The following is a 27715-nucleotide window of genomic DNA, read 5'->3' as shown; positions in this document are numbered from 1 at the left end:
CACTTCTAAAATAGTTTACTGAAAACATTTTAATGCTGTTTTCATGTAATTAAATATCAATTATACACACATTAACAGAACATCAGACTTTTATAAGGTCTTTTTGTAGTCTTTTTTTAGTCTGGATGCAACCAAAACAGCTGAAGTAGAGGATCCTGTAGTCTTATAAGTGTCATTTCTAGGCAAGTCTCATGAAAATGCTTTAGTTATTTAAGATTCAGCTTTAAAATTAAACGTATTAAAACAGGTTTCACTAGTAAATGATTTCTTTTCAAATTAAGGTAAGGCATGTTTATGCGATCTCTTCCTCATTTACTAAGACTTTCTGAAAAAGTTACTTCACCAAAAAAATGATAGGTCTTATTTTTCCATCATTTTTTACTAATTACTAACACAGGTTTCAAAAAAAGATCTTTGGCAGCTTAAGGCCTAGCATGGTCATACAACAGTCCACGATTACCCCATAAGCCACATTAGGCAAGTAATTTATCCATTATCTTCTTTACTATAGTTTTCCATTCTTATCAAATCACTGGGTTAGTCTCGAGCACAACTAGGATGCACAGGAGCAGGAGTTTGCAGGTTTCCTCTCCTCATGAAAGAAATGTACGAACGGTACCCTTTATTGTCCCCCTGCAAATAGGGCATTTTCTTAGAGATGGTGCACACTCTTTGCACACCACTAAGTGACCACATGGAATAAATACAATAGAAACTTCTTTGTCCATGCAAACTTTACAGGTTCTTTCCTCCTGTAATCTTCTAAGTTGTTCTTCCATGGGTAACCCTAACAATAGAGAAAACAAAACAAAAACTTAACACCACAAAGAGATCTTCAAATGGCAGAACTGATTAGAGGTGGGAAAGCAAAAAAATTCAGTATGACTGCCACCCAGTATTTCCAGTCTATAAGATCACTACACATAGAGAGATATTTGGAGAGACAGAAAAGGAAGTACATTTTCCCAAGCCAGGAAGTTGGGAGATACAGTGAAATGACTGGCAAGACAGAAGTGGGAAGCACAGGCAGGCAATGAGTAGCCAGCAGAGATGGAAAGCTATAGTTCGAGTTTGTCCAATGTTTATGCCTCAAAGTGATTATACAGTATGGATTTTAGAAGCACACTGCACTTGGGACATCCTGTAGTTGGTGGTAGCCATTTTCAGTACTCAAGCACGAGGGAAGTGGTTTACGTTAACTGACTACAAACAGAATGTGTCCCTCATACCTAATTTTGATTTAGAAAGCATATATAACTAATAGGTGTCTGTGACCAAAAGTGCCCCTGTAATTACAATAGTGTGCAGGGTATGAATAATCTTTGTACAAAATATGCCTTGTGAGATCATTTAAAAATGAACACCATACTGATCATTAATATTCTCGTGTAATGTATGTCAGAAGTGCATATTAGGAGTTACAGAAATCAATTACTAAAATGTGTTTACCACATAAGTCTGGGGAGGGGGTAAACCAGTTTCTGATAGACAAAGGACAAGCTGATGCCTTGTGCCAGAGGTAAAAGTTGACGGACAAACACCTGCCAAAGAATGGTCATTTGACAATGAAGGGGTGCAGGAACAAACTTATCTGCATTTCAGCAAGCAACAACATGGAACCTTTTTCACTAGGAGATCTCAGGTCTCCATCTCAGAGCTGGAATGAACTTTATCTAGGGGTAACCTTCAGGAAAATGCAATTCAAAGGGTGACTGAACTACAAAAGTGAGGGACAAAAAACACACCAATCTCACTCTAAGAGAAAGGAACCACCCTTTTGACTTTAGTGGGGGGAGACCCTGACCTGAGAATTTGGTCAGCCATGTTGCTGGGATCATGTGTAAGGATTTTACTTTGAACCCAGTCTAGCTTAAGTTTTAGCTACTAGAAAGTGAGTATTTTTATTTCTCTTGTAACTATTTCTGACTTTAATGCCTTATAGTTGTAGTCCCTTAAGATCTCTTTAGTTAAATACACTTGGTTTAGTTTGAATTAAAGAATAAAACAGTGTTGTTTAAACTGAACTATTTGGTAATTAGTTAAAGTAGCAAACTGTTAAATATTGACCCTTTGCAGGGGCAACGAAACTTTAATATCTCAACTGCCCAGGAAAGGGCTGCACAATGCAGCACACACAGTTTGTGGAAAATCTGGGACTGAGATTGTGTTGAGGTCACTCTGCAAGTAGTAACCAAGGCTGGTGGAAGCCAAAGTGTGGCAGGAGTGTTGCTAACAGGCTGCTGGAGTCAGAGCCACCAAACCAGGACTGTAGCTATACGCACTCAGAGTAACTTGCATGCTGGTAGGCTGTTTGTGAGCAGCACAAGTTAGGAGCTACAACAGCAAAGCATTCGGAGGCACTCAAGGTCACAGGGCAGGGGATGACAACACTTCACTAGTTTGGATTACACCCCAGAACGTGACAGTGTCAGAGAAAAATTTGTTTTGAGAACCTCAGTTATTGGCCAGACCACTCAAATGAATAAAACTGAAAATGTACCTGAAGTGTCTTCTGTGGGGACATACTTCACGTTTTTTTCAACTAAAATGACAAAAAAGGAACATTTTAGTCATTGGCATTATCTATATTCCAGTAGAACTTTTAACTACTGGTTTACTACTATACCTCAGACTGTATTACTAGAGCCCTGTGTGGATACAAAATTTATATCTGCAGAGCTCTACTAGGAACCACCGTGGTGAAAGCAGCAGAATGTCAGGCCGCTGCTCGCAGAACCCAGGAGAGGCAGATCGCTGCATGAAAGGGACTCTTGTCTGGGAGCGTGTGAGCCACTTGCACAAACTAGTGCAATCAGGGACAGCTGCTGGTGCCCACCCCAGTGGGTAAGGCTGGGGGAGGTACAGCCACACTGGAGAAGCTCGCTCCTAGGAGCAGCGGCCCGACATGCTGCAGCTTTCACCATTGTGGTTCCTGATAGAACCCTGCAGCTCTACAGAGCCCTGCGCGGATACAAAATTTGTATTACCAAGAAAATAAAGATGGTTACACTTAGAAAATCAATTTATCAATCTTTTGGGGAAAAGGAAAAAAAAAGGAGTACATCTGTCAGTCAAACTCACCAAATAAATCTTTGTACAACATAGGATCATACTCTCGCAGGCAGTTTCGGAATATGTGGGCTGCTGCATTTCCTTTCACTAAAATTGTATCAATCAGTTCCCTTGCTTGCAATGGCGTTTGTGTTTTTTGTTTAATAACATCACGTTCAAGTTCAGTTATCACTTTGGCTGACAGTAAACTCTCCAGGATAGGACGCACACATGTCAAATGCTGAAACAAAGCCATTCGATTCTTCCGGATTAAAGACAGGTCATCTTAAATTCAAGGGGAAAATTCAGTAAGTTACAAGATTTTAAGTTGCATTGTTACTAGGAACTGATGTGTGCTATTATAAGAGATGCCTTGATTCTTTTCATTCTTCATTTCACTTCCCACTCCATATCAGTAATACACACTATTAAATAATTACTACAGACCTCACATATCACATGAGAGGCAGATAAGTAGTTTGAGTATTGTGAAGTTTTACACAGTCCCCCTTCTCCTCCAGAGTAGTGAGGCCACCTTATACATTGTTTCCCGACTTTCCTCATTAATCAAGTTTAAAAAAAACCAAAAAACTAAAATTCTATTAGCCTTTTTCACAACTGCACCACATTGTGACCCTCTAACCCCCAGATCCTTTTCTGCAGTTTTTCTACTTAGCTACTTATTTCCCATTTCATAATTGGGAATTTCACTTTTTCCTTCCTAAGTGCACACGTCTTTATTATACTTCATTTTGTAGATTTTTAGATCTGTTCTCCAGTCTGTTAAGGTCATTTTGACTTCTAATATCCTCCAAAAGTGCTTGCAATCCTTCCCAGCTTGGTGTCACCTGCAAATTTTATAAGTACACTCTCCAGTCCATTATCCAAGTCATTGATGAAAATATTGACTAGCACTGGACCCAGGACTGACCCCTGTGGGACCTCACTAGATACATCCTCTCAATTTGATAGCAAATCACTGATAACTACGCTGAATATGGTCTTTCAGCCAGTCCACCTGCCTTATAGTCATTTCACCTAGAGCAATGGTTTTCAACCTGTGGTCTGCAGACCCCTGGGGTCCACAGATTACATCTAGGATTTCCAAAGGGGTCTGTACCCCCATTTGAAGTTTAAGGGCCCACAAATGAACAAAGGTTGAAAGTCACTAACCTAGACTACATCTCCCTAGTTTCCTGATAAGAATGTCATATGGCATTGTGTCAAAAGCCTTACTTTAAAAACCAACCAACCAAATCTACCATATCTACCCCTCCCACCCCAAGCCACTGGGCCAATAACCCTACCAAAGAAGGAAATTAGGTTGGTTTGGCATGATTTGTTCTTGACAAAACCATGTTGACTATTACTTATCACCCTATTATCCTCTAGGAGCTTACAAAATGATTGTTTAACTTGTTCCAGTATCTTTTCAGGTATTGAAGTTAGGCCCACCGGTCTATAATTCCCCAGGTCCTAAGGTGGGCAAACATAGTAGTTTTCTTCTTTGCTCCTCTGTCCACCATGAGCTCTTGAAGAGAACTAATAGTTTTAAGATTGCATAAGGAATTAGCTGAAGCACCCAAGGGGTGAATTTTGTCAGACCCTGCTTACTTAACTACATCTAACTTTAAGGAATATCAATTTAAAAAAATCTGATCTCTAGTACATTAATCTCCATGTTTTTATTATTGCTGAGAAATCACAGAAGAAACAGAGCTGACCAGTAGTAACTTCAGGAGACCAAAATTATATTTATAATCATTTCTATGTGGTAGACGTTTTACTATATAGAGAAGTCACAGTTTTGGTTTATATGATGGACCTATCAATGCATATAGGCATATGGACAAAAATATGGTCTTGATGCTGCAGAGTATTGTGGAGGTGGATTCAGAGCATAGCAAGCCCCAATGAAGTATGGGATGCATCACTGTAAGGACAATTCCAGGATTGAGGCCTAAACTCCACACTGATATCCAGTTGATACAGTGTTAATCCTTTATATTTACCTTTTTAAAAAAAAAACAAAAAACACAACATACACACACACATTACCAAAGCTCATGAATACCAGTGTCCCCAGAATTAGACCAAAAAGCAAACACATTACAATGGAACAAAGATAAGTGTATTACTAGTGCCTTATGCATACCTGATGCAAGTGTATTACTAGTGCCTTATGCATACCTGATGCCACTTCTTCAGATTGTCTCTCCTTCTCCTCTTCCCTCTTTTCATCTTCTGCAGTAAGCAGATCAGACACAAGATCATTAACGGTCTTGTAATTTTCCTCAGTTGCTAAGATTTTACTCTGAACTGTCTGCTTTATTAGTCTTCTACTAAATCCCATCTCCAAAGCTGCTTTAATCACAGGGGTGTTCATCATGATTGCATCTTCTGAATGGCTTTCTCCAGGTTCAGAATGAATAGCTATTCATAAAAAAAGGGGAGGGGGAAAAAATAGAAGATACTTTAGATTTGAAAACTTTAGATATTTTTAGCATCTTTGGCATATAAATGAGGTTTGGGGTAAAAAAATTTAATGACATGGGCCTCACTTTTTAAAACCAAAATATTTTTATTTAGAACTCTTGTTTAGAATTTTATTAGACTGGATTTAAACAAAAAAAGCTGTGTTACAGTAACAAAGATCCAAATTAAAGCAGCAAAAGCAGGGAAAACCCAGAGGTCACTCCATTGTTGAATAGCGTCATTAGATTAGAAGTGAAAAAGAATGGTAAAAAGTTAGTTATGGAAATACCTCCCTTTCATATAGTATACCAAGTTCTTGAGTCCCATCTGCGTTAATAGAATGGTTACAGTTCTACTATTGGTCATCCTTTTCCTGGCACTTAGCTAACTAAGCATAATAGTTGGAAATCTGACTCATCTCACTGCATCAGCAGGGGCCACTGCCACTATGGGGAATTCACCCCCAGAGAAGTCAGGCAGCATTGTCATCATACTTGGGTATTCCACTGAAGAGCAGCTTTACAGCAGCTTTACAGCCTCTTGTCTGGAAGGCTGCACTTCAGTATGTCCCCAGCTGGATATGGCTGCCCACTTTTGAAGGTACTGACATAGCTGCAGGCCCCCAGCAGGGTAGGGCTGTAGGTATCTTGTGTAATCACAACACCCTCTAATGAGCTCTGATATCAGGGTGGTCTATAGCCTGCGTTACTCTAGCAGAAGCTGGTGTGACCAACAATGAGCCCACTGAGTCCAGCTGGAGAACAAGCAAACAAAGGCAAACTGTTCAGAAACAATATACAGTATGTATACAAATCCCTAGTATTGGGGAAATTATGAGAACTCTTGTAACAAACTTGAAGGGAATATTGTAGTATAAAATTTCACAGACACTTAACTGACATTTTAAGTACACTATACAACTGTCAAAAAGAAAAAAAAACTGACTTGCTGGGAAGCATTCCAATGCTGCTGCTTTCTAAAATGCTATGAATTGCTTAGCAAGCGAATTTTGGAAAGCATCCATACAAAAGTTCTATTTATATTTACATTAAGTTTGTATGTGCGCTGAAAGTCTTATTACTATGTAGCTTGAAAAACTAAAATGTACATACTTGGTGGATTGGCACTTTCATCCACAGGGGTATCTGAAGTTGACAAGAGCTATGAAATGCAAAGGAACAGCATGTAAAAAAAACAAACAACAAAAAACCAAAGTCAGCATCTTTTCTCTTTGCATACAACACTGATGATTCCAGTGCATTCTTTTCCACAAAAGACTAAAGGAAGAACTTGGTACAAATAAAGAAGTTATTGTAGCATTTAAGAGCCCTAATCATGGGCCAGGACCCCATTGTGCTAGTCATTGTCCAGCCACACCCCACCCAAAGACCTGCAATTAAGAATTTTAACTCAGATAGCCAAGTGACGTATTTGTAGATAGGATTATAGAAGTCTTACAACAATTCGTATTGCAAATGTTTATTGGTATAAACTGCCTGGATTTACCCCAACACTAACTTCTCTTCTAAATGAAGTTATTCACTATGCCTTTTGTTTATGCAAAAGTATCTTGTTACAAACAGCTGAGTTTAAATAAAAAAAAGTCCCACAAGTGAGGCACCCAGAACCAGTTTCCGTACTAGCATTTACTAATCTAATTAGTCACTAAGCCTTGTGAAATCAGAACTTCACTTCTTAATATTCAAAGTCTAGAGCTCTCACTGCCTCAGACCAAGTGTCACAAGGTTTGATTGTAAATGGCTGTGGTGCTCCTCAAATGACTCAAGTCCCAATGCTACCAGATCTATTTTCAATATAAATTCTCATAAAATACAAAAACTGCTCATGGAAGCTGTGCAAAGAGTCAGTTTTGAAGACCATCCATTAGAATTGATTCATCTCATTTTCATGTAAAGCTGTCCATTCATGAACTATCAAACTTAAAACGCATACCTGTCAAACTTAGAACAACTGGAAAGTGGGTATGGAAAAAAAGTTATGTACTTTCTGGTTGCTAATATCAGCATTAGATGGTACATAAAGTTATATAAAAATTCTAGTTTACCTGTTCAAGGAGATGGGGGAATCTTGCCTGAATTTGATTGACAAACTCTCGCCCTTTTATTCGCAATAGATACTCGCATCTAAAACATTAACAGAATATAAATGTTTGTCAAGTTACAATATTTGTTTCTCATATATGACTAGTTAAGAGCCATGCAGAATAAGAAGCCTACAATACTGTGCTCAGTTAGACCCCAATTCAGGGATGTGCTTAACTTTTAAGTAAGTCCCAGTGACTTCAATGGAAGTTTAGCACACACTTAAGTATCCTTACTGAAGAGGGATGCTTTGCTGAATCATCTTAATATGGCCTAATTCCTGTATGTATCAGATATAAATGTGATCTCATCAATACCAAAGCATTCAGTAATGGATACCTTTTAGTGTATAGCCTCAACAGCTTTTAAACTCAGCCAATACTCCTCAGCCCGCACCAAATCGCTCAGTGTCTACAAACTAGTCTAAATTTAAAAAACAAAACAAAACCCCACAATGAAATGGATATAAAAAAATTAAAGGTTTAAATTAGTCTACACTTTGCATTAGTAAAGCAATTTAAACTTTACTCAAGATAAAAATTCCACTGATAAAGTTAATGGGGTAGATGAACAAGAAGCTAAGCAAAAGCTGGATGTTGAACTTAGTTTACCATCACCTATTAAACGATGTGTCAAAGATTAGCATACAAAACTGTCCAATTTGAAGAGCAATTTTTCCTGTACTGTTCTGAAACTTCATGAAAGCTATTTAAAAATCATTACTGTAAGGGGAGATTTTCAAAGGTACAAATAGCAGTTACGTGTCTTACTGACATCTTTGAAAATCTCCCCCAGTTATTAGCGTCATTATTTCCCCATTAGGAAGTAATCACATTTTATTATTCAGCAGTAGAGATGTTCACTCAATTCTTTCCATCTGGAACAGAAAAAACCTCTTGTACAGTGACAATTTCAAAAGCACTCAGATTGGCCTAACTCTGCTCCCACTTAGAAATTTCAAGGTAAAAATTATAGGGGAAGGTCTGAAAGTGCTCTGCACTGGCCTAATTCTTCCACTTAGAGCTTTTTAAATATAGTTACCTTGGAAACCATTTAGCATGCTCAATCCATGGATCATCTCCAGACTCCCAACACCTTAATCCACCATCACAGCAAAAACATTTGACATCATCATTACGACCTTTAAAAGCAAGTTTACAAAGTATTCAACAAGTGTTCACACAAGCCATTGCTTAGCAAATTCTAATATATAAATATAAATGAAGACATTAGATAGGCTAACTTTCCTTACCTACATAATAAAACCCAGCATTTGCAAGTTGTTCAGGTCGAACTGGAATTCTTGTTGGCCAGTTTATGAATGTTTTAACACGAGCCATGTGGGTTTGCATGCTCTGGTTAGAAATGCTGAATATTGGTTGGTCTCTAGTTTTATTTTCCACAAAAGGGCAGTTAGGAAAGTATCTCCGATGCTCTGACATGGCATTATCCTTCGGTTCCCAGTTGCTTAGTTGCCCCCCACAGGTAAAGCAAGCAACTTTGTCTCCTGGCCCAGTATAGTAAAATCCAGCTTTTGCCACATCTGCTGGTGATAGAAATGTCAGGGGCCATGTCTCAAAAGTACATAGTCTAGCATCTTCTGTGCTCATTGCAGGATTATAATAGTTAAGTCGCAGGCGCGATGGGTCCTCAACTGCCCTAGAAGTTACTGGTGCTTGAGGAAAACTGGAGAAATTAGCACTGAAAAAGCCAATTTGTTCCAAGCTCGGAGCAACAGTTATGGAATGCAAAGATTGTGAAAAATTGTTTATTGTGGCTGGAGGTGAAAAGACTGAATGAGAGGATGATCCAAGATTACTAACTGAAAGCAAATTCTGAATAAAGCTGCAGCTAGGATAGAGCTGTTTATGTTTTTCCAGAGCACTGTCGCCTTGTTTCCAGTTATCCAACATCAAGCCACAACTGAAGCATCTAACTTTATCTTTCATACCAGTGTAATAAAACCCAGCTCGAGCAAGACTCCTTTCAGACACTGGCACGTTGAGAGGGAAAGTAGAAAAGGTAGACATTCGGTAGAGTTCACATGACAAATCGTACTTCAGTTCACACACAGTGCTGTTATTCATCAGATTAGCCAGGAACGAGCTGCTTTCCACTATGTTCATAATGAAATATTATGGACAAATGGGACAAGTCTTTCTCTGGGAGGTAGTTTTGTGCATGGAGGTGATTTTGAATAACTCCCAGGCCATATAAAAAAGTAAGGACCTGAAAGTGAAACATTTTGGTTTGTAACACTGAATGCATGTGAAAGGAATGAATTATGATTCATAAACAGACTTAATATATATGGGAAGTCCTTCTTTTATTTTAATCTGCACAATGGATTAATCATTCTTCATCAATGGAGAAGTTACACAACCTCAACACTCTAGGAGGTACAGAAAGGATGTCAACTGGACTTTCCTGTCACAATACATCACATTTTCCTTAGTATACTATACTTCTCATCTTACAGAGAATGGCACTTTGGTGCAGATGGGGGTTGGGTGGAAGAGGTACAGAAAAACATGTAAGGGTGATCAAAATCCACCCCAATAAAGAAACTAAAATGGGTAAAATTGAAGACACTGCTTCTTAATATCATGCTCCAATATAAAATTAAGTGTTTATTTCATCCTACATAGCCAATACGAATGCAGCTTTTATACATCTGTAAAGATTGTTTTGATAAGAGTTTCGCATGCTTATGTTGAAATTCTAACCTGAGACATTTAGAGGCACAAACAGAACAGTCCCAAAACTTCTGAAGGTGTATTTGTATGTCATTAGACTGCCAAAACAAAATACCCTTTGTTTTAGCAATCCTCACCAAAAGATATGCAAGACACTACAAACAGAATTTAAGGTTATACTCAACTGCCTTACATATAGCAGAGCTATAGTTCTGGAAAGAATGATTCTTGCCTATAGCAGTGACAACTTGTCACATATACCCACTGACTTGGAACAGACCCAGTGTGTTTTCTTCCATGACACTTTCAACACTGGGCATCATAAACTTAGCCAGGTTGCTTGGGTACAATTGCACTCTTATAACATTTAATACAAATATATGGCTTTATGTTACAATAGTCTAGTATTTTATATGGATTAATTAAAAGATCTCTGTAGGCCATGTTCAGAAAGCAAACAGAACTTACACTGGTCAATACAGAAATATATTTTGTTAACTTTAGTTTCTTTATTTGTGCACAAAACTACCTCCCAGATTTCAGACTGAAGTCCCTTTTAAAGGGCTTAGGCCTCCATACTGAGATTTGTAGTTCACAAGAAGAAATTCTAGATATCTATAGTCTGAAACATCCAATTCCTTTGTGCTGCCAAAACCTGTAAAGAAGAAAAAGACATTTTTCTTATAAAACAAGATAAATTAGGCATATTTGTTGTAGCTGTCACCTACAGTATTGCTCAAATTATAAACCTGTTGAACACTAGAATCTCAAAGCTAGTTTTCTTAATTGTTGGCCAGCAGGTTTCAGGATAGTTAATGAAGGTCACTTCCATAAACACTGACATCAAATCCTATTCCCACCTTGTTAATCTGTACCGAAAAATTTGGAAAAGTGAATGATTTCATTTCACAAGTTGTCAAATATTTGGCAGATACAGACAATAGATTAGTGGCCTGGTCTACATACAAAGTTGTACTGATATGACTAACAGTGTTATTTTACATAGATTTAGTCTAGAGGTGCAACCTAAACATACAAGCCAGGTTTAAACCGGTATAGAACAGCATACACAAAAGTTGCACAAAATTTGCACCAATTAACCTAAACCAATTTAAGTTAAACAAGGACTTGTTTAAACTCGGGAGTTGTCCAATGACTTCTAGACAAAAGGAAAAATCCCAAGCCCACAAAAAACAACCAAAAATTCCAGGTGAGAGCAGGGGATAGAAATCAACCTGTAATTTTAGGGTCTCTTTTTTTTTTCTTTTTGCTGTGTTTCAAGTTTTCTGAAGTGTTCCACGCTTTCATTAAAATACACACAACACTTCTTCCTATTGAAAATACAGTCAACACAAATATGCTGCTGCCAGGGTGGCATACACCCCCTACAGAAAGGGTCTCCAAGCAAACAGCAGCAGCAGAGTACTCTCCACTCATTTCAGATTGGTGATGGCTCATTGATACCATGGTATTTAAATGATCATTAGGCACAGTGAGTGGGGGAAGCAGGAGACCAGCCTTCTCTTCTCCCTTTTGTCCTGTCCCCCCAGCTCCTAATCATAGCTGGGTGGAGTAACCCAGCTGCCCCTTCAACATGATGGGAGGGGACAGGGAAGCTAGGCCAAATTTTAGTGGCACTGCAACTCCATGTGTCAAGTGGGCAGCTGGGCCAAGTTTGAGTGAGTGGCATTTTGACTTGGACCGCATGGCTGCAACGCCATTCAAATATGAGTTCTATTAATCTGGGTTCCCACTTCAGCAAAATTCTGGTTGTGCCTCAGATGGTCATGCTAACTCTGGCTAGTTTCTTAATGAAGGATATTAAATGCAACAACAAAAAGTTTTGCAAGGTTACACAATAAGAAGTCAAGTAATTCAAGTGTTAAATACTGCTTTTAGGAAAACATGAATTGCCACACTAGATCAGAACTATGGTTCAGCTAGTCCAGTATTCAGTCTCTGATAGCTGCCAACACCAGATGCCTCAGAGGAAGTACATGAAACCCCACAGTATACAGATGTGGGACAGTATGCCTCTCATAAGGGTCAAATCCTAATCTCTAATATTTGGAGGCTGGTTTATGCCCAGAGCATGAGGTTTTATATCCCTTCCAAATCTTTTCATTTAGCATTAACTATTATTTTAACTCTGGATAGCCTTGTAATCCATATAATCATCCAATCTTTGAATCATGTTAAATTTTTGGTCTCCATAGTATGCTGTGGCAGTGAGTTCCACAGTCTAATCACACACTGTATTCTTGTCAGCAAGTTAAGGAAGTATGGGCTGGATGAATGCACTATAAGGTGGGTAGAAAGCTGGCTAAATTGTCGGGCTCAACGGGTAGTGATCAATGGCTCCATGTCTAGTTGGCAGCCGGTATCAAGTGGAGTGCCCCAAGGGTCGGTCCTGGGGCCGGTTTTATTCAATATCTTCATAAATGATCTGGAGGATGGTGTGGATTGCACTCTCAGCAAATTTGCGGATGATACTAAACTGGGAGGAGTGGTAGATACGCTGGAGGGGAGGGATAGGATACAGAAGGACCTAGACCAATTGGAAGATTGGGCCAAAAGGAATCTGATGAGGTTCAATAAGGATAAGTGCAGGGTCCTGCACTTAGGACGGAAGAACCCAATGCACAGCTACAGACTAGGGACCGAATGGCTAGGCAGCAGTTCTGCAGAAAAGGACCTAGGGGTGACAGTGGACGAGAAGCTGGATATGAGTCAGCAGTGTGCCCTTGTTGCCAAAAAGGCCAATGGCATTTTGGGATGTATAAGTAGGGGCATAGCGAGCAGATCGAGGGACGTGATCGTTCCCCTCTATTCGACATTGGTGAGGCCTCATCTGGAGTACTGTGTCCAGTTTTGGGCCCCACACTTCAAGAAGGATGTGGATAAATTGGAGAGAGTCCAGCGAAGGGCAACAAAAATGATTAGGGGACTGGAACACATGAGTTATGAGGAGAGGCTGAGGGAGCTGGGATTGTTTAGCCTGCAGAAGAGAAGAATGAGGGGGGATTTGAGAGCTGCTTTCAACTACCTGAAAGGGGGTTCCAAAGAGGATGGCTCTAGACTGTTCTCAATGGTAGCAGATGACAGAACGAGGAGTAATGGTCTCAAGTTGCAGTGGGGGAGGTTTAGATTGGATATTAGGAAAAACTTTTTCACTAAGAGGGTGGTGAAACACTGGAATGTGTTACCTAGGGAGGTGGTAGAATCTCCTTCCTTTGAGGTTTTTAAGGTCAGGCTTGACAAAGCCCTGGCTGGGATGATTTAACTGGGAATTGGTCCTGCTTTGAGCAGGGGGTTGGACTAGATGACCTTCTGGGGTCCCTTCCAACCCTGATATTCTATGATTCTATGATACTGAGTAAAAAAAGTATTTCCTTTAATCAATTTTCAATTTGCCACCAATTTTTTTTTTAAATATTTCCTTGTTCTTGTGCTGTGAAATAGAGAACAGATGCCTCAGTCTAACTTCAACATCACTTCTTATTCATCTCCCTTCTAAGGGCATGCCTACACATACAGGAGCAATCAGGAAAGTTAGGTATGAAGACAATGTGCATAAGTGGGTTAATTCATCATGTGGATGCTTTCATTCAGGAATGAAGTGGTCTTAGTTCCCTGTTACCAAATCCTCGTTGAAGAATATCACATAGGGGTTTCACACACTTTAATTTAGGCGCATTGACGTCACACCTGCAGTTGATTTGCCTTAACTTTCCTGAGTGACAAGACTGGGATTGTTTATTTTAGGACATGTCTACAGGGGGTCAATCTCTCTTCATGTATTTTTCCAGGCCCTTGATCATTCCCACTGCCCCTCTCTGAATCCCCTCTACTTCTGTAGTATCCCTTTGAGATGGGGTGACCAGTGGTGCACACATTATTCCAGATGAGGCCATACCATCAATTTATATTATGGCATATAAATGAGTTAAGATCATAAATTTAGTGGAAGGTACTCGAAGGTACATAAATAATTTGAGTTTTCCCCTCCAGTAAGCATTACTTTGCTTTTATCAAGCAACATCTTGTCCATTCACCAAGTTTGGTTAAGTCCCCCTTAAGTTCCTCAGTCATCTCTAGACTTGACTAACCTTAGTACTTCAGTGGGCCCATTATAGCTTTACTTACACTGAAAAGACCTCAGCTTTTGCATTTATGATTTTTTGCAGTTTGTACTGTACAAACATTAGTCTATCATATCCTACAATGACCGCACATGCTTAACTTTCCACAGTGAATGGTCTCATTTACTTCAATAGGACCTACTTGCAGTGTGTAAAGTTAAGCGCATCTCAAATGTGCATATTCCCATAACCTAGCTTTTTGCTTTTCATAAAGCTTAAAATTAACTGTATGCTTAAACTAATTTGTAATCCCTCTTGCAGTTTCTGAAATGTTAAGCCTTCTTTTCAGTTAAAGCAAGAAAGGGGTAATCAGAGCAAACAATTCACCACCAGCTCCCACACACAGTCACCCCATACTTATTCATCCACCCACCCTCCTTAAACTCAAGTTTCATGCAGCACCAGCCACACTAGGCAAGCCTAGCCATAGCCATACCCCTGGTTGGCTGAAGTAATGTTGCCAGTTATCACAACTTGATCCCAAGTTTCATACTATTTACTCTTGAAGACCAGCAGTTACATAAGAACCTCAGCTTCCATTTTTAAAATAACCGTTCCTGGCCCTCAGGGTCACAGACAGCTTGGATCTATTTCCCTAAGTTAAAAGAAAAGGAAGACTTGTGGCACCTTAGAGACTAACCAATTTATTTGAGCATAAGCTTTCGTGAGCTACAGCTCACTTCATCGGATGCATTCAGTGGAAAATACAGTGGAGAGATGTATATACACAGAGAACATGAAACAATGGGTGTTACCATACACACTAAGGAGAGTGATCACTTAAGATGAGCTATTGGGGGGTGGGGTGGGGTGGAGACCTTTTGTAGTGATAATCAAGGTGGGCCTAGTGATAATCAAGGTGGGCCCTTTCCAGTAATTGACAAGAACATCTCAGGAACAGTAATAGCTCATCTTAAGTGATCACTCTCCTTACAGTGTGTATGGTAACACCCATTGTTTCATTCCACTATTCAATGCTCAAATAAATTGGTTAGTCTCTAAGATGCCACAAGTCCTCCTGTTCTTTTTGCGAATACAGACTAACAGGGCTGCTACTCTGAAACCTTCCCTAAGTTAAGTATCCTCACACCTGCTTGTGAGCTGTCTAAATGGGCCATCTTGATTACCACTACAAAAGTTTTTTTCTCCTGCGGATAATAGCTCATCTTAACTAATTTGCCTCTCACAGTTTGCAACTTCCAATTTATATATATATAAAAAAAACCATCTTACTATAGGTTCCATTCTATGCATCCGATGAAGTGAGCTGTAGCCCACGAAAGCTTATACTCTAATAAATTGGTTAGTCTCTAAGATGCCACAAGTCCTCCTGTTCTTTTTGCGGATACAGACTAACACGGCGGCTACTCTGAAACTTGGAGACATGGTGACCTCAGTGCAGCCTGCAAGCGGGGCGGGCAATCCAAACGTCGCCTCACACAAACCCGAATAGTTATTTTTAAAACCCATCACATTTTGAGGGCCTCACCTCACGCTCGGGGCTAGCGCGACCTCCCCACCGCCACACACCGCCGGTTGACGGAGGACGACGTGCCGGGCCCCGGCCTGCTCAGCTCACTCCCACCCTCTGCCCACAGCTCCCGCGCCAGCCCTCCCGCGGGCCCACCGCCGCAACGCTCACCGCACGCGCCCCGCTTCGCGGGCGAACGCCGTTCCCCGTTATCGCGAGATTTGCATCGACGCAGTGAGCGCCCGCACACAGCGGTCACCCCGGCACGTACCCACCGCCCCAGCGCACGCCGCGGCGTCCACGCGCTCCCAGCCTCTCGGCTGAGGCTCGAGCCGCCCGTCCCCAGCCCCCACTGCTGAGCGCCAGAATTGCCCCCCAGCTGCGATACTCACCAGGGCTGGACCGCACGCAGTGCTCAGCTGCCGCGCCGCTGTCACACGCTATATATAGCGCGGCCCGCTGGCCCGGGTCCCGCCGAGGGCGCCATCCCCGCCTAGCGGAAACTCCTACCTCCGCCCCGCCCCGCCTATCCTGTCCGGCAAAGTCTGGGGCCCCGCGCTGGGGAAAGTCCCCGGCCGGACTTACTGCGCATGCGCGAACGGGGCTGCCAGTGTGCGGCTGGCGCTCGGGTCCCGGAGCCGGCCCCCTCCCTCTGCCGGGCTGCGCGCCAGGGCGCGCGCCAGGGCGACCTCGAGACACCCTCACAGCCTGAATCCTGCCCCCATCCAACCCGCGGTCTATGGCATGAGGAGAGAACGAGCAAACTCATTACAACTGCCCCCAAACACTTCAGCTCCCCCTGCAGCCCAGTGTTCAAGCCCTGACCAAACCTGGACCTTTGGCATCTTGAGCCCCAGATCAGGGGTCAAGTAGGAGCAGCCCCCTGCATTCTCTATTTTGGCAGTACATTATTGGGAGTGGGGCCAAAAAATAGCAGGATCCACTAGATACCTGCTTACCAGATCCAGGTTTATGTGGGTGCTCAAGCATATAAATTGGGGTTTGGGTAGGTCAGTGCAGTAGGAACAGCTAGACTTGCTCTCTAGTTTGATGTACAATTTGGGGACTTGGGATCAAAATGGTAAGGAATCAGGTAGAGCCAGCTTTTAGGGAAATGCTTAGGGGGCTGACCACATAACAGCTCTTCAGGGCCCCCAGGGCTTCTGAATGAAATGTTGCTTTCTCAGTAAGCAAGGAAGGGAAGGAAAGGGGGAGGGAGGGATTAAAGAGCAGAATCAGGCCCTTTGATCAAAACTCCTGTCCATATCAATGGATGAAAAATGGAACCTGTAATCTCCTTTAGGGCAATTTTAAATATCTCCTTGGAAATGAACAGGAAAATCCTTCTTCACAAATGCCCAGTTAAGAAAAAACAACAAAACACCCTTTTTGTGGGTAAATCCAAACTAAAAGCATATTTCTCTCTAAGGGTCCAATCCCACTTCCACTAAAGTCAGTGCCAAAACTCCCACTGACTCAAATGGTCCAGGATCAGGACCCAAATGCCTGAGACTTTCCTTCTGGGTTTCCCCCCCCTCCCCCTTTGCCTCTTGCTTATTCACATAATCACACTGAATAAGGGCCTGCTCCTGTTCCCACCAAAGTTAAGAGGAACATTAGGTACTTTCCTCTTTCTAGGGGAAACCCTGCAGAAATATGTGTCTGTGTGTGTGTGTGTGTGTGTTTCCCCTACCCCCCCACTGCTGGGGGAATTCCAAAGGCCTGAACTACTTCCTGCTTTTATGTGTGGGTGTGATTTTGATCCCTCCCTTTTATCCTGATCACAACCATGCATCACTCCTTAAGGGGAAATGCCACAGAGAAAAAGGGAAACAGAATAAGTAGACAGAGTAAACTGCCCTAACACATGAGGGTTTTAGCAATCTTTTGGTCTCTTGTCAGCAGCTCCTCATTATGTGCCACCACCATCCCCCCTTCTGAGATCTGTCACTAACAATCAGCCCCATTTCTCCTGCCCTCTGGCAATGTTGCCTGCTCTCATGATTTTGTCATGAGTCTCATGATAATTATTGTTTTCCTTAAAGCCCCAGCTTCTGGAGTCGAGTGCATATGTGATTATTTCAGCCTCAGTTAAACAAAAAGTAAGTTTCTAGGCCTTGTGGCTGTGTAGAAAGCTTCAAAATGTGACCCCAGTGCACCCTAAAGGCTCAAAAAGCAGAAGGCAAATAAGAATACCAAATCTATTATTTTTTACATAATCATGTAAATCTCATTACATAATTTCATTTAAAGCCAGTCTCATGATTTTTGGTGAATTGGATTCATGATTTTTGAACATTGGGAGTTGGCAATACTGACTCTGTCTCCCTGAGCTGGGGAGGAGGATGAGCTTCTTTCTGGCAGTGTTGTGAAATTTCCTTCTCTCTTACTGGTGCTGGGACAGATATCACCAGAACATCTATAGAATGGACCTATAGCAGGAGGTATAAGAAGGGGGCAATTGTGTTCATCAAACTTTCAAAACTTTAAAGAAAAGACTGTAAAATGTCAGGGGGGAAAAGAGAAACAGAAAGAGGATACAGAATGGAATGCAGTCAAATTTCTATCAGACTGGTTTCCGATTGAATCTCCACACAGGAATTTGAAAAAATTCCACAAGAGACCCCCCCACAACACTGACTATTGAGGTTCAAAATCTCCCAACACAATCATGGTATTACCTTCTCTTTCCTGGGACAGAATAAATACAAGATGAAGAAAAAGCCCCACTATGGGTTTTTTGTTTTTTTTTCAAGGAGGGATGAGGGGTGGGGGTGTTTTTGCAATTAGGAACTGAAGGTGTGCAATATAGGAAGCAAAACTGAATTGTATATTATGACACCATGGCTAACTTTTTATAGCAAGAGGTTCCAGTAAAATGCATTTATAAAAGACCCTATCAGCCCGTTTACTCAATCTCTCTCTGACATTTCCTGTTAAGGTAGAATGTAATTTGTCATCAGTGTTAAAAGGAAACATGCCAGATTTGGTCAGCTTCTTTGTCATTACATTTAGTGCTATGTCTCCAGCTTTTCACATATTATGGTTCATGGCACACACAAAGAGAAATAAAATGAAATACATACGCTTGTTGGAAGATTGCAACACAACACTGCTTTATTTCTTAGAATTCAGAATGATAATACATAAAAGCCCCAAAACGGGGAAAGATAAAACAGGCTGCTCCCTGTGGGCATAGAGGCCTAACTCACTTCAACCTACTGTAGGCTGTCTGTATGTTGACTGACTTGCTAGGCCCAGATCACATGCTTCCCTGCAAAGTCCCTTAGCCTGCAAGCCAGGCCAGGCAACTCCTCTCAGCATCCCCAAGTTGGATCCTGGCAGAGAAGCAGAAATATTTAATACTTTGGGCCAATCCTGCCAGGTGCTGAGCACCATTGAAAACTATAGACTTCAGTTGTTGTTTTTTTATCTACCTTATTGTTTTATAATGCTGCCCATCTCTCTATTAGCTGTGCGTACAGTAATTGGAACCTCCCAGGAGGCTTTCAACATTTTGCAGGATCAGGCACATATGCAATTGGACTGTTCCAAATTAGCCTCCTCCTGGGATCCTGAGTTCTTCCTCTCTGTGTCCAATTCTAGGTAGAGGCAGCAGGAGCAGAATTCCAGAGGTGGAAACAAAGGCGAAAAAAACCCCAATCAATTTATTAATTTAAGAATTAAAAAGAGGTAGTGGAGTTATTGAATATTGAAAAAGTGTGGTTAGCAATATTGCCAGCCCACAAAGTTTAAAAATAATCTATCAACCCCCACATCAAAATTAGCCCAAAAATCATGAGATTTTTTTAAAATATATATGTATATGTGTATATATTTACTCATTTTTGCCTATCTTTTGATTTTTGAACTGCTCTAGCCCACCTCTAGTGCATGTCTGAGTTAATTACAGAGTTGTCCAATCCCAAATTTATAGAGTAAGGTGATTTTGTCACCCACTGCAGGAGTTCTCACTGGAAGACCCAACAGAGGTCAAATTGCACAATTTTTACAAAGTGCCACCAAATTTCCAACTTGTCCCCAACTCCCCAGTTAACACCGCACATCACAAGTCTTGCGATAAAATCACACAAGTTGACAACATGTCTTTATGCTGACCCCATCAGATGGAGAATGGTTGATTTGGCAGAGTAAATATTCATTTTAACTATCCGAATTCAAATTACAAAAGTAGCACACCAAACACTTTTGAGGTTTAAATGTAGTATGCTAGGTATTAAAGTTTGAGAACCACTTTACTACAGGGGAAATACATGAAAAATACCATGCGCTGACAGACAGATGGACGGACCCAGTTTTAGAATTTAGATTTCCCTTCTCCTACCTCAAACAAAAGTAAATTACAGAAATAATTGTGAGTTTCTAAGGACTTTCCCAAAAGATCTAAGCATGTCAGCTCCACTACACTTTAATTTTCTTTCCTCATGCTGTCCCATCTCTGAAGGCCCTCCCCCCTCCCTAGGTTCCCTTAGTCCATAGTGGTAAAATATACAGCATAAATTGTTTCTCTTTGCAATACATTTCCAAATATCTCCCAGTCATAAGGGTGCACACTGGTGTGCCTTCTTTAAACCCCCTCCTCTGTGAAATCTTGGAGGAAACCCTTTTTTCTACTTCCACTCAGCTAGAAATGATCAGTTTCAATATTTAGTTAGGGTTCAATCTTAACAAAACCCAGTCTTGCCATGCATGAAGATTATCAGTGACTTTTAACTCTAATGGTTTCTGTAGATTTAACTGTACCTGCACATATTTCACTGTATATATGTAGCAATTCATTAGTGTGCCTGTATTGTATATAACTAGATACAAATACCCTATGCAATTTAAAATGTTTTTTCTATCCATAATTTTAATGAACAACAGAACTCCCAAATTCATTTGTTATTTTCTACAAACATTCAGTCCCATAAAGATAAAGTACTCCCGAGATGGTTAATCATAGTGAACCTATAGCCTGCTTGATAAAAAGGCTAGTTAAGACTGATGCCCATTTATCACCTACATCCCCATAAGAACAAAGATCATTTCCTGGTTCCCACATTTATCAGGTTTAGAGAAGGGGAAAGAGGGCATTAAAACATTTCTAACTGGCATGGTCTAGGAGTCATGCTGATGCAACCCACCTTGAATTATTGAATAATAGTAGCCACTCAGCACACTGGCTGGATCTACAACCTCACATAAGAGTGTAGGTCTCTTCTGTTGATCTACCTTGAGGCAAAAGTTGGAATCATGCATAAAGCTGATGAGTAAATTCTGGTGACTGATTCTGGCAGATGTGGTTTGTTAACTCCATCATGATATAAAATGGAAGACCTGTTGGCCACAGATAATGGGAAATAGAGAGATTTTGAGGGAAGATTTAGGGGCAGGTACATTTAGAGAGAAAGAATATAAAGCTTAGCTTAAGCTATCATGTTTGTATTACCAGTCCCAGAAAGGAGGGAAATGACCTCTTATATCATGTGGGGAAATCTGACGGACTGTGACCCAAAAGTCTCTGTGAATTCAAGCTGATTCATTTGTGTCTGATCAGAGAGTATCAGAGTATCTCTATTAATTTAATTATTTTTTAATTATCCTATTTGTTGTGGCATTTGGGACCATGACATACATGGTCCACAGAAGACAAGCACTCTTGACCCATCATTAGAAAAAAAAGATTCCACACAAGTCATATCGCATAACCTCACAAATACGTAAGCAGAAAGGTGTGTTTTACAATTCTGTGATGAAGGTCAGAAAACACAAAGTCCGTAGAATTTCCACTGTCTTTGCAAGCCAGATGAAACTCAGTTTTACCTATCTGCCTACACAAACGAGCCACAGGGACAAATGTTAAAGTTTAAGTAAATCTTGTGGGTTTTGTTGTTGGCTGGTTTTTTCCTCCCCTCATTGCTTGTGGGGGAATTGCTCCAAATGTTAAGAGCAGTAGTTAGATTAGAATCGAAAACATATCACATCACAAGGACGAGCTGAGGCTGTTTTGTCAGAGACTAGCCTCACTCACAAATACTCACTTTGAAAAAGGGGCTAGAATGAGTTACAGACCAATCTTGGCCTACTTTTATTTTAATTCCTTTAATAGATTTGGTAACTTGCCAATCTGCTAATAGTTTTTCTGTTTCCCTGTTTCTAAGACGACAATCTTCACTCTGCTGATGATATCATAAGCAGTAAAGGCAGCAAGAAGAAAGCTCTATTGCTAAATCGGGGGCCAATGCAGCAAAGAGACGAGCACCCTTCTCTCCTCAAAAAAGGGCCAAAGTTGGATGGAAGGAGGCACGGAGTGTGTCCCTGAGGAGACTGGTATTCAATTAAATCAGCTTGTTTCAAAACTGAGTTCCAGGCTCTTGGTCCCTCCCACAGAGCTGACTGTCTGTCTACCAGTCACCTACTTCTGTGCACCAATATCTATCCTTGTGCTGCCCTAAGGCCTGCTCCAACTCTCACTGACATTAGTGTAAATCTTTCCACTGACTTCAAGCGAGAGCAGGTTTGGGCCAGTAGAGAAGGGAGTGGGGGGCACTTACCCATGTCTCCTGCCTGACCTCAGTGCAGGGAGAGGGACTGGCAAGATCCTGGCAGCAGCACAAAGGGAAGCATCTGCATGTACTGGGGTATCAGTCAAGCAGCTCTGTGTCTGTTGTCTATGTATTTACTTAAACTGTGGTCGTGACTGTAGGATCTGATTGCCTGTGGTATGTGGGAGCACAGTGCTCATGGGACTAGTTTGACTGCATGAAATCTCATCAGTATTGGAGCATTAATGCATGCTTGTTTTGGGGAACAGGGCCGGCCTTAGGGGTGGGCCACCTGGTGGCCACCCAGGGCGCCCAATGGTCAAGGGGGCACTGTGCGGCAGCACAGAGGTGTGCGCTGCAGGTGAAGTGTCAGAAACTGTTGACATGAGGGGGCACTCAGATTTCTCCCTGCTTCCTCCTGGCAGAGGAAAGGGAGATGGGGAGAGCAGTGGCACACAGATACTGCTGGCCCCCCCAACATTCCTCCATGTCCCCCTTGGGGGCTGTAAGCCGGGGGAGCGAGGAGCAACACCAAGTGCTCTATGCATCCAGGTCACTTTCCCCCACTGGGCTGTGCTGTGAGGTGAGCATCAGCAGCTGCTGCTCTCCTGCCCTCCCCTTATGCAGCCCAGGGTGGGAAAGTGACCTGGATGAAGGGAGCTCTGATGTCGCTCCTCCCTAGGGGTGCCCAGAGGAGCAGTGTTGGAGGGTGAGAGTGAGCAGCAATGCCAGCTGCTCCATGAATCCAGATCAGTTTTCCCACATGGGTGCAAGAGGGGAGGTGTAGGGGGCTCAGTGCAAGGATTAGAGGCACAGGAGGGGGCAGGGGTTGGGGGCACAGGAGGGAGGTGTAAGGATGAAGGGGGAGTGCAGGGGCTGGGGCAAAGGAAGCACAGTGCAGGGGTTGGGGCACAGGAGGGGGCAGAGAGTGGGGCCCAGGAGGAATGTGCAGGGGTTGAAGGCACAGAAGGGGGGTGCAGGGGTGAAGAGGAGAGTTCAGGGGTTGGGGCACAGGAAGGGAGTGCAGGGGTAGGGGCCAAGAGGGCACAGTGCAGTAGTTAGGGGCAAAGGTGGGAGTGCAAGGATTGGGGTAATGGGGGGCATACACAGTGGCCAGGGCACCATTTTCCCTTAGGCCAGCCCTGGGGAAGAATCAAGAATGCTCTTAATATATAAGCTTCTCCCCCCACCCCATCCCTGCATGAGCCACATTGGGGGATAATTTATTAGAACTGGGTGATTAACTAGTTAGTAAAGGGAGTCAGGTCATCAGCTGAGGACTGTAAAATGGGAGACAGGAAGGGAGAGAGGGGAAGGCTGGAAGGAAGGACTAAAAAGCTCAGGCTTTCAGAGAAGTAAGATTTCCCTTCCCTGGTGCCTAAGGTATAAGTTGAAGCTTGGGAAATGCCTTAAATTGGTGGGCAATGAAATTGAATAAGACATTGTAGATAAAGTACCCTGGGGTAAACCTATGGTGGAGTGTGTGAAGATTGCTGTCACTGCTGCTGAGTTAAGTTACCTTTCTGCTAATGCAAATGCAACAGAGTAAGTGACCTAAGACACTGGGTAACATTTTTGTAAGTTTCTAGGCTGATATGTTACTTAAGTCCCACTTTCAAAAATGACTTGGGCATTTAGGGCCCAGATTTTCAAAGGTATGTAGTTGCCTAATTCCTATTGATTGCAATGACAATTAAGTGCCTAAATACCCTTTGAGAATCTGGGGCCTTAAGAGCCTAAATCTCATTGAAAGTCAATGTGACTTAGGTTTGTAATATTGCCATTGTCACCTTTGAAAATGGGACATTAGCCACTTTTGAAAACTTTACCCCCTATCTGAAATGTGATAAACAAGAAACTTTTGTATGAAGGAATGGTCTTTTAAAATCGTTATAGCAATAATGCTCACGGGGTAAAGTACAGTGCAGTCATACCTAGTGTGGCTAAAGGGCTTGATCCTTGGACTCCTAAAACAATCTAATATCTTGTTAAATGTATAACTAGTCCTTACAGTCTTGAATGCTGGCACAGCAAATACTTTTTCCATTTGAAAAAGTAATGGAATCTCTTGCTCTTGATTTCCCCCGCCCCCCAATAGCATTAATGGGGCGGGGGGGGGGGAGAAGGATGTCCCCTAATTATTTTTAGTACAATTTTAGTAGGTGCTTGCTGTTCAGAGACCGGGGGGGGGGGGGGTTCTTTACTTTCTAAAAATCCATTACCTACAACTTGAATCTTAAACTTCTTTAACTAGATCTGTTCCCTGCTTAAACAACTTTGTGTGGCAGGGACACCACCACCACTGGCAAACAGAAGGTTAACTTGCAGTTTGGTTGCCCCGTCCTCTACACAGGGCCACAAGGAAGAGAAGAGGGCATGACTGGAAGTCTCAGACTAATCAACTTCCCCAAGAGGAAGGCATGAAACTCTGGTTGGAAGACACAAACAGAGGATGTCTTCCCCCAGTCAGCCCATGAGGTCTTCCTCCATCTCCACTGTGTTAAATTTTGAAAAAGCACCTTTACGCTTTCTCCCTTGCTGTCCCTCATGCCCTGGAGAAGCTCCCCATAAACAGTCACAAAACGAATTCATTATCCTCCTTCAAAACCTTACTCAAAACTCTGCTTTGCCATGCGTTGTCAACTGGCGTGCATTTGTGCTCTCTCTGTATATGCTGTACCAGCCCTGCAGATCTCGATACTACTGCCCAGAAAGACCACAGGCTCAGTTCAGTAGTGAAGATGCTCAGCCAGGTTTATTGTCCATGAAGCCTGGTGCTAGCACCCCACAGACTCTACAGGGACACTAACACATGTATGCCCATTATAATGGACCAGTTCATTCAGCAGCTGGACTTTCCCCTGCCCTCTCAGCCAGACAAAAGTTAAAGGCGAGGTATCCTGACATTTATAGACTGAGAAACAACTTGCGTACCACCTTACGTGTTTCATGACATCCGTTTGTTACCTCCCCTTGTGTCTTGCTCAAGGTGGCTTTAGGAAAACATCCCTGTTCACTTTTTCAAACCCTCTTATCTTGTGTTAGGTCAGGATGTACCTGGGCTAATCTTTTGGAGCGTATTCACACACATACTCACTTTCTGCTGCGTCTTAGGAGTGCCTGTGTTTTAGCACCACCAGCAGTACCTTTGCCAAGGTCATGTATTGGACAATAAGCCTGTGAGCATCTGCTTGAATACATGGCCTGACTTCGCTGACTATGGTTCAGGTCTCACATCAGCCCAGTGCTCCAGGCTCGCTCGCTCGCTCTCCTACAACATGCTGCTTAGAAAAGAAATTGACAACAGTTAAGCTGCTGGTCCACAGTCTGTCATGCTGATCTGTATTGTTTCATTGTCCGTTTGTACTATCCATCTGTTGTCTCTTATCTTATTTATAGAATGTAAGCTGTTTGGGGCAAGGAGTGTTTTTGTCCTGTTTGTAGAGCTTCTAGTGCAATTGGATTCATGTCTATGACTTGGCCTGTTAGGCTTTCTGGTAATGCAAATAAATGATGTTTATAGAGGGTGAAAGGAAGAAAACATTTGAAATGAAGACGGTTCAAGTACTATCCTGCTCTGAAATAAAACTATATCATCTTAAGAAACTAGCATGATGGCTAAGAGAAAAATCCAAGGTATTGCAATGAATTCAATCATCTGTGGATAATGATGAAATTGCAATATGTAAGATATGTACAAAGGATACACTGGTGTCATGGTATTAAATATCCTGAGGTCTGAAATGCTATACAAAACTTATAGTGCACGCATCTGGGTTTTGAGAAATGCATACTCAGAGCCAGCAGTCTCATGGTCTGGCTTGACATGAATGCTACAATTGAATCCAAGTGAGAAAACAGCAACTATAGCCACAGAAAATAGAATACACAAGAGGAACTCCAGCTGCGTGAGATTCCTAAATGTCTTTGGTATAACATTGATGTAGCTCGAGAATTAGTTCAGGGGAAGAGACTAACCCTTATGGATTAGTACTCAAAATATTTTGAAGATGAAATGCTGCACACATCAAGCAGCATGCTCCTAATACACCCAAAATAGGAGTGAGCTTGCCTTGGCAGTGCAGACTGTGATAGATATAGCTTGAAAGCATTATGTCCTTGCTTCTCTGTCCTGCACTTTCCCCTCATTCCTTCCTTTGAAACTTGAGCTTGTATCCACTGTTAACCGTTTGTACACTACTCAGAAAACCATCCTAGCAGCTGTAGGCAATATCCTTCCTTCAACATTGCCTGTTTTTCCCCCCGCTTGCTGTAATACAAAGGTAGTCTCCAGCTGACAAATTTCAAGATCTCACTAATCCCCATACAAATTTGCCCAACCCCCAGAATCCTTATGTTTTCCCATAGACAAAGAAGACCCACATACTCTTGGTCTAAAATGGTTTACATAAGAATAAGAAAGAACAGAAATAAAGTCTCCATGAGAACTCAGTGTGTTTCTATGATGATGAGTGCTATAGAAAAACCTAGGCTGGACAGCAAAGTGGTGCCGCAACTCTGGGAGGAAAAAAAACCCTGCTGTGTCTGCTGACCAGCAGAGTTCTTAGGAAACTGGCTAACACACAGAAAACAGAGGCATAGCAGTTTCGAGTTATATGTAGCAGAATGATGAGTTAACAGTCATCCCTGGTCAGCAAGTATCTCATGTGAAAAGCTCTCTGGGATATCTGTTCAACACAATCTGTCAAACTACGTTTGTTAGGCACATTCAGATGGGTTCAACAGAAAAGTCAGTTCAAATAGCAAAGCGCTTAATAGAAAAGATTTTAGCCTGGGCTGTTCCAGGATTGGGCCCTGTAATTGTACACATGCAAACATAATGTGAGGTAGTTAATAGGGCAAAGGAAAAATAAACTGATGCTATATAACCAGCACCTGTAAATGTTTTCTAAAAGCTGTGCTCTAGTTTAAATGGGAATTAATTCAAGGAAATCCTAGGGCCTGTGTTATCCAGGAGGTCAGACTAGATCAGGGGTGGGCAAGCTTTTTGGCCCAAGGGCCACATCGGGATTGCAAAACGGTATGAAGGGCCGGGTAGGGAAGGCTGTGCCTCCCCAAACAGCCTGGCTCCTGCCCCCTCCCACTTCCTGCCCCCTAACAGCCCACCTCAGAACCCCTGATCTGTCCAATCCCCTCCCGCTTCTTGTCCCCTGACCGCCCCCTCCCGGGACCCCCAGCCCCAACCACCCCCCTATCCAACCCCCCCTGC

The 27715-nt window shown here is 42.1% G+C and overlaps 1 protein-coding gene across 3 annotated transcripts; it reads right to left on the bottom strand.

Moving 5' to 3' along the window:
* Positions 1 to 11: 11 nt before the first annotated feature.
* Positions 12 to 16466, bottom strand: BIRC2 (baculoviral IAP repeat containing 2). Of its 3 annotated transcripts, none has more exons than XM_078852375.1 (9): positions 16330 to 16466; positions 8881 to 10979; positions 8670 to 8769; positions 7592 to 7670; positions 6639 to 6687; positions 5242 to 5484; positions 3082 to 3336; positions 2501 to 2542; positions 12 to 787 (listed from the first exon to the last, which is right to left on the bottom strand). In XM_078852375.1, the coding sequence occupies exons 2-9, from the start codon at positions 9752 to 9754 to the stop codon at positions 594 to 596; spliced, it is 1836 nt and encodes a 611-aa protein (XP_078708501.1). In that variant the 5' UTR covers positions 9755 to 10979; positions 16330 to 16466; the 3' UTR covers positions 12 to 593. The 3 variants fall into 3 exon arrangements, with proteins under 3 accessions (XP_078708501.1, XP_078708504.1, XP_078708506.1); XM_078852378.1 differs by lacking the exon at positions 16330 to 16466 and adding an exon at positions 16109 to 16197; XM_078852380.1 differs by lacking the exon at positions 16330 to 16466 and adding an exon at positions 15956 to 16046.
* Between the last annotated feature and the right edge of the window lie 11249 nt (positions 16467 to 27715).

Source organism: Lepidochelys kempii, chromosome 1 (genome assembly GCF_965140285.1).
Source record: "Lepidochelys kempii isolate rLepKem1 chromosome 1, rLepKem1.hap1, whole genome shotgun sequence".
NCBI classification, from domain to species: Eukaryota; Metazoa; Chordata; order Testudines; family Cheloniidae; genus Lepidochelys; species Lepidochelys kempii.
This window is presented reverse-complemented; position numbering and strand designations above follow the sequence as displayed.